This window comes from Triticum aestivum, chromosome 1B, assembly GCF_018294505.1.
Source record: "Triticum aestivum cultivar Chinese Spring chromosome 1B, IWGSC CS RefSeq v2.1, whole genome shotgun sequence".
Lineage (NCBI taxonomy): Eukaryota > Viridiplantae > Streptophyta > Magnoliopsida > Poales > Poaceae > Triticum > Triticum aestivum.
Genome location: NC_057795.1, coordinates 632,629,587 through 632,635,536, shown reverse-complemented (window position 1 = coordinate 632,635,536; position 5,950 = coordinate 632,629,587). Strand labels below are relative to the sequence as shown.

The window sequence follows — 5,950 nt, the reverse complement described above, 5'->3', positions numbered from 1 at the left end:
CGCTCACACTACGGTGGTGTAGACTGCGAAGGCAGAGCTGGAGAACGCCGAGGCGGAACTCGAAAAGACGAAGGCAACTGCCGGAGCTTTCAGTTCTTGGCGCTCATGGCCAGACATGGGGAACAGGCGCGGACAATCATCTAGATTAGGTTTAGAACAGAAATATGTCCAAAATTATACCTTCACAGTGGTAAGAGCTTCGATTTTAGTTGAAGTATTCCTGAAATGTAATGACAAGATCCACCGTGTTTGCATAAATCTTTCCCCGGTTTATACGAAAATCTGCCTGGTTTGTATGAATTTCGTTGCTTAGTTCCAGCAACGGTTGAAATATATGCGAACAACGTTGGATGACGGTCTTTGACATTAATATTGATTTGACTGGTCTCATGTCCGCGGTCAGATGCCGCAGCAAATTTACGGGTCAACCTTAGAGATGCCCTGACCAAAGTTTATTTATCATCTAGAGAGCGAAAAATCCAATCCAAAGATAAGTTGATCTCGCACGCCGCCCGTCGTCCGTGACGCATGCGACAGAAGAAGGCGAGTAGTGTGGCGCCGGCACACCGAGTCCGGCCACGAGGGGGTGACGAGGACGAGTCCAACACGGTTGGGACTATTTTATGGATTCATTCGTTCATTGTCCCAAGCAACAGAACACAACACGCGGCACCAACTCAATTCCAGCTCACGTTTCTCATCTCGTTCCCGATCCCCTTTGCCTGCCTGTTTCTTTTCTCCTCGTCGCCGGAGACTTGGAGCCTCGGAGCCGCCCCACCCCTGCCCCCTCATCCCCAGGAGAGCCAGCCAGCCAGCCAGGAATAATCCCCTTCTCCGCGCGGCGACCCGACGCGGCGGCCAGGCCAGGCCACGTCGCTGTCCATCTACTCCGACGCCGGCACCGCTCCGGCCTGATTCCGCCCGACTTCGATTCGGTATTGCCTCCTCCTCCTCCTCCTCTCCCGTCCGCTCCCGGTTCTTGCGCCTCTAGTTCCCTTGTTCTCACCTTCCTCTTCTCCTACGATTGGATTGCCAAGGCCTCGTCCCCAAGGGCCGCCGCCGCCGGGGGAAGCAACCAGCCAGCCGTCCACGCCCCGTGCGACGGAGCTCCTGCTCCGGTGACGGACGCCCGCTTCTCCGCGGCGAAAACATTGGGTATGTGCGTGCGACAAATCCCCCTTTTCTTCTCTTCCGCCGCCGCGGGGGCTCTCGTCTTGTCCCTTGCTCCCCAAATGTTGGGGCTCCAGATTTTCTGGATTCGTAACCGCTCCCACCGTCATGGAGCTTCTTCTACCCTTCAGCTCCCTGCTCCAGGATTTTTTTGACAATATCTCGCCTTTAATCCCCTGATGATGATTATCCGTGGCAAGAAAATCAATACTATTTCATCTTGCCGTATTAATTTCCTAGTACTCTAGTTCATTGATGCGAGTTCCGTGTTTCAGGTCAGTTTAATTGATCCGAGTATATCCCCCTGGACCCAAACGCAGCTGATTAGCACCGCCTAAAGCCTCTTTTTTATTCCTTGGAATCAATAGGCCATTGACACGACACTTTGAGAGCTCACGGCTTCTTTTTTATCCGTCGGATGGACTTGGAAAGCAGCTTGTAGCAGTTGCATTATTCCACTTCACTACTGGCCACCCTTTCCATGTCATTTTCGCAGTAGCCTTTCATGCTAGCCGATTCCAAAGCACATGATCACAACCTATCAGTTTACTTTTGAGATTTTCCCTGTATGTATATTCAAATTCCACATGGAGTTTGCATCTTCCAACACATGGCCCAGCACTGATTAGGAGAAGCTCCCTATTGTTTTCTAACGGATTCTTGTTCTGCTATGATTATTACAGGTTCCATAACTTCCAACTGTTGATTGAGTTGGCCTAGAAAGTACATCGAGAAAGATGAGAGCAGCAGTAGCTCGCTCGCTACGCCAGCTTCGCCGTTTGGCGCGGCACCATGCGGAGGGGCGCGCACCAATAAACAGGCTGACCAGGCAGCAGAACGCGCTCATCTTGCGTAGTTCCGCATCCCGTCCACTGTGCACAGTGCGCCATAATGATGAGTATGGTAGATTTGTGAGTCCAGCTGTGGAGTCACTGAGGAACATGTTCTCCACTGCCACGGCTGATTCGATTAAAGGTTTTAACTTTGTTACATTTTTATGCATGGAACCTTTTATATTTTCTGCTGGAGGCATTTGAATCAGCTTGATTACTTCCTCAGATGTTCCACGAGGTGGTCCAATGGTGGAATATGAGAAGAGAATTGCATCAGGAGATCTTGTAGATGGTGATAGCTTTCAGGTTATTGAATTGGACCTGATCAATATTTTTCCTGCATGATTTCCTTGAGTGTTTTACTGACTGTTTTTCTGAACTTTTACCAATTGACGCAGGTTGACACGATTCAGCAATTACAAAGGCTTTATGAGGATCTTGTAGAGAATGAAGAAGCCTGCCAGCTGGATAGATATCAGTCATCTGAGAAATCTGGAAGGTAAGCGCCATTCAAAAGCAGCTACTTAACATAGTAAGCAAGGGGCTGATTGAGTTATCCTAAGTTCCCAACCCTAGTGCTTTCTGTTTAATAGGAGAAGATGGCTATGGTCTCGCCTTATTGCTCAGCCTTCTACCGATTCACCAGTAAAGGGATTGTATCTATATGGAGGGGTCGGTACAGGGAAGACGATGCTTATGGACCTATTCTATGAGCAACTGTAAGCAAATCGATTATAACATTTTTGGACTTACTTTGTGCTGCTTTAAGATAACCAAATCACGAACTTGAAAGTGCACATTGGTGCTGAACATATACCAGATATATTCATGGCGGTGTATAAGTTCAGAAGTACATTTAGTGCTCTTCTATTAGATTGATTTACCTGAATCTGTTCATATAACAGTTCACATTCGTATGCAACTATACAGGCCGAAGTTATTCTATTCATTTTTCAACGCTCTTCACATTTTTTAAGACAAATGACTTGTGAATCCAATACACACAAGTAGTAACAGTAATTTTCTTTTCTTTCATGAATTTAGTCGTACATACTGAAGTCTTGATCTCTTCATAGACAGTCATAGTAATTTTGAGACATGCCTAGAAGCAGTTGACAAGCTGTTGGCTCCATTTACTGTCTAAGTTCAAACTTCCAACTGTTAGGAACCAATGGTGATCATTGTAATTTTATTAATCAACATAACCAATGGTGTCTAAGTTCTGATGAAGATGCCTGGAAAATAAACTGTAACCTATCTTCCTTTGGTTCTTCTGCTATGTGGTATTAACTAGACAACGATTTGGTACTTGCACATATTTTCCCTTTTATGCATTTCTTCAATAATCCATTGCTATCCTGACGGTACTACTTCTTGTCAGGCCAGCTAATTGGAGGAAAAAGCGAATTCACTTTCACGATTTCATGTTGAATGTTCATAGTCGTCTGCAGGTATTTTTCGTGGTTATGACATATGCATCAATCTTCTTCAGTCTAGATCTCTTCATAAACAGTCATCTACATGCAGATGCATAAAGGTGTTTCAGACCCCCTTGATATGGTAGCAGCTGAGATTTCAGATGAAGCCATAATATTATGTCTTGATGAGTTTATGGTATGTGTATCCTTACTGTGATAGTTGTATTAGCTTTCAATGCTCGTTTGCTAACATACTCGACACATACTTTACAGGTAACTGATGTTGCTGATGCTATGATACTGAACCGTCTGTTCAGACATCTGTTCAGCAAAGGCGTTGTATGTGACCACTGCATTTCCATTTTCTTATGGCACTGAAACAACCTTGTTACTCATAAGAATAACTCAGTATTTTGCATTCATTCTTTTGCATGGTTATTTGTGTTCAGATTCTAGTTTCGACTTCTAATCGTGCTCCAGATCAGCTATACGAAGGTGGCTTGCAGCGAAACCTTTTCTTACCTTTCATTGACACCTTGAAAGTACGTGTTGTCATATTTGTCAGTTTCTCTGCTGCCTGAAGTTCAATCTGCTAGTGTGCTAATGTTAATTTTTGTGGATTGTTGCAGGAAAGGTGCATTGCACACCCCATTGGCTCTGCAGTAGACTACCGTCAACTGGGTTCGGTATGTTGCCTACTGTTGCAAGTTATGTATTTGTCTTTTCCAGTTTTCCCTTCCATGACATCTTCAATCTTATGAGCAGGCTGGAGAAGGTTTCTATTTTATTGGAAATGAATGCAGTACAGTTCTTAAACAGAAATTCCAATCTTTGATAGGAGATGAGGAACCTACTCCTCAAACAGTCGAAGTCGTTATGGGACGACATTTGGAGGTCTTGGAAGTTAGATATTCAGAGTTGGCTACTTTTTGTTTCATGTAATCACTCTGCAATTACTTGAACCTTGGCTATGCAGGTCCCACTGGGAGCAAATGGATGTGCATATTTCCAGTTTGAAGATCTTTGTGACAGACCTATAGGCGCAGCAGACTATTTCGGGTTATTTAGTAAGTATAGTTGTTCAGTTTCTACAGTTAGGGATTACAAAATGCTACTGTTGATGTGATCTGACGGACACCAAAATGTTACTGTGCAGAGAAGTTTCACACCCTTGCAGTTGAAGGTGTCCCTAAGTTTGGATATCATAACAGAACAGCTGCGTATCGGTTTGTCACATTGGTTGATGTATGTTTCATCTTTCCTTAGTCTGTCATCTTCTATGTTGTGATCTTGCCTTAGCCTTGTGTTTAGACATCCTTCAGTTCTAATTTGGAACTAGACACCTTGAAGACCTGAAACATACAGGCTTGGCAGATATACACGTTCGTTAGTGGCAGTATACTTTCTCATGTTAGCATTTTGAAAGAGGCTTCTGGTGAAGCTAGTATTGTTCTGATTATATGAGACGGCAGACAGTAGAATCAGTTTGCACTTGATCCGAAATTTTCTGCTGATAGGCATAAATACTGTATTACCGGGACACAAAGAATCTTGTCTCTGACGGCGCTAATGCTTTCCAGGTTATGTACGAGAACAAGGGGAGGCTATTATGCACAGCCGAGGCCGAGCCGATAGAGCTGTTTGAGAAAGTTGTGACGGTCGCTGAAGCACAAAAAAGTTCACCTAGATCTTCACGCTCGCGAAAAAGTGACGATCCCGATCTCTGTGTGGACAACGAGCTAGGATTTGCCAAAGATCGTACGATTAGCAGGTAATGAGGGTCGTGCTTCAGGAGGTTATGTCAGCTCTTATTCTTAACTTCAGTTTCGTCTTAAACCTGTTTTGCCCCCTTCATCTGCTTGTGTTGTTACAGGTTGACAGAGCTCAACAGCAGAGAATACTTGGAGGACTTTGAAGCAAAATGGCAACAACCCCTGCACGCTTTAGATAATGGCGGCGATGTCGTACTAGCATAAGTGGCAGGGCTTCATTTGCAAAGACCGCATTATAGTTTTGTTATATAAGTATCTATTATCCCGCCTGGTTTATATGGAGGAATGGGAGAAATGTTGATTTTCCTGTCAGTGATGCATGTAATTTCAGTGTGTCATGATATGTAAGCACTTTTGCATGTAGCTCTGCAAAAATGTCACACTTGTAGAGAATATGTGTCATGTCTTACTGGAATTCTATCCTATCCTTTATATGAAACTGGAAATCTTCAGATAACGAACGATGTGATCCCAAGAATTCAGAGATCCCAACAAATTTGAACCTGAGTTCAGATGAATCATGAAACTCGTAGGCAGACTCTTGTAGAATCAACAAGCTAACAAATACTGCACTATGTCAGCTCCACCACTCCTTGAGATTCATTGGAAATGATTATGAGGCAGAGAGTTACAAAGAAATTAACAATGGAGCAACATTTTTTGGGCTGTGTAAATCAACAGATGCTATTACATGATGAAAATATCCATTGCAAACTTGGGGGGGGGGGGGGGGGGGGGGGGGAAGAGCCCCAAGTGT

General features: G+C 44.3%; 1 protein-coding gene across 2 annotated transcripts; it reads left to right on the top strand.

Annotated features, from left to right (window-relative positions):
- Positions 1-639: 639 nt before the first annotated feature.
- Positions 640-5,650, top strand: LOC123143663 (AFG1-like ATPase). Of its 2 annotated transcripts, XM_044562615.1 has the most exons (16): positions 643-935; positions 1,038-1,155; positions 1,854-2,145; positions 2,230-2,309; positions 2,402-2,502; positions 2,597-2,722; positions 3,385-3,454; positions 3,531-3,617; positions 3,695-3,760; positions 3,871-3,963; positions 4,051-4,107; positions 4,187-4,315; positions 4,398-4,488; positions 4,578-4,666; positions 5,002-5,192; positions 5,295-5,650. In XM_044562615.1, exons 3-16 carry the CDS (start codon positions 1,908-1,910, stop codon positions 5,395-5,397), a joined length of 1,521 nt encoding a protein of 506 aa, XP_044418550.1. In that variant the 5' UTR covers positions 643-935; positions 1,038-1,155; positions 1,854-1,907; the 3' UTR covers positions 5,398-5,650. The 2 variants fall into 2 exon arrangements, with proteins under 2 accessions (XP_044418558.1, XP_044418550.1); XM_044562623.1 differs by lacking the exon at positions 1,038-1,155 and having other exon boundaries at positions 640-935.
- Positions 5,651-5,950: the final 300 nt, after the last annotated feature.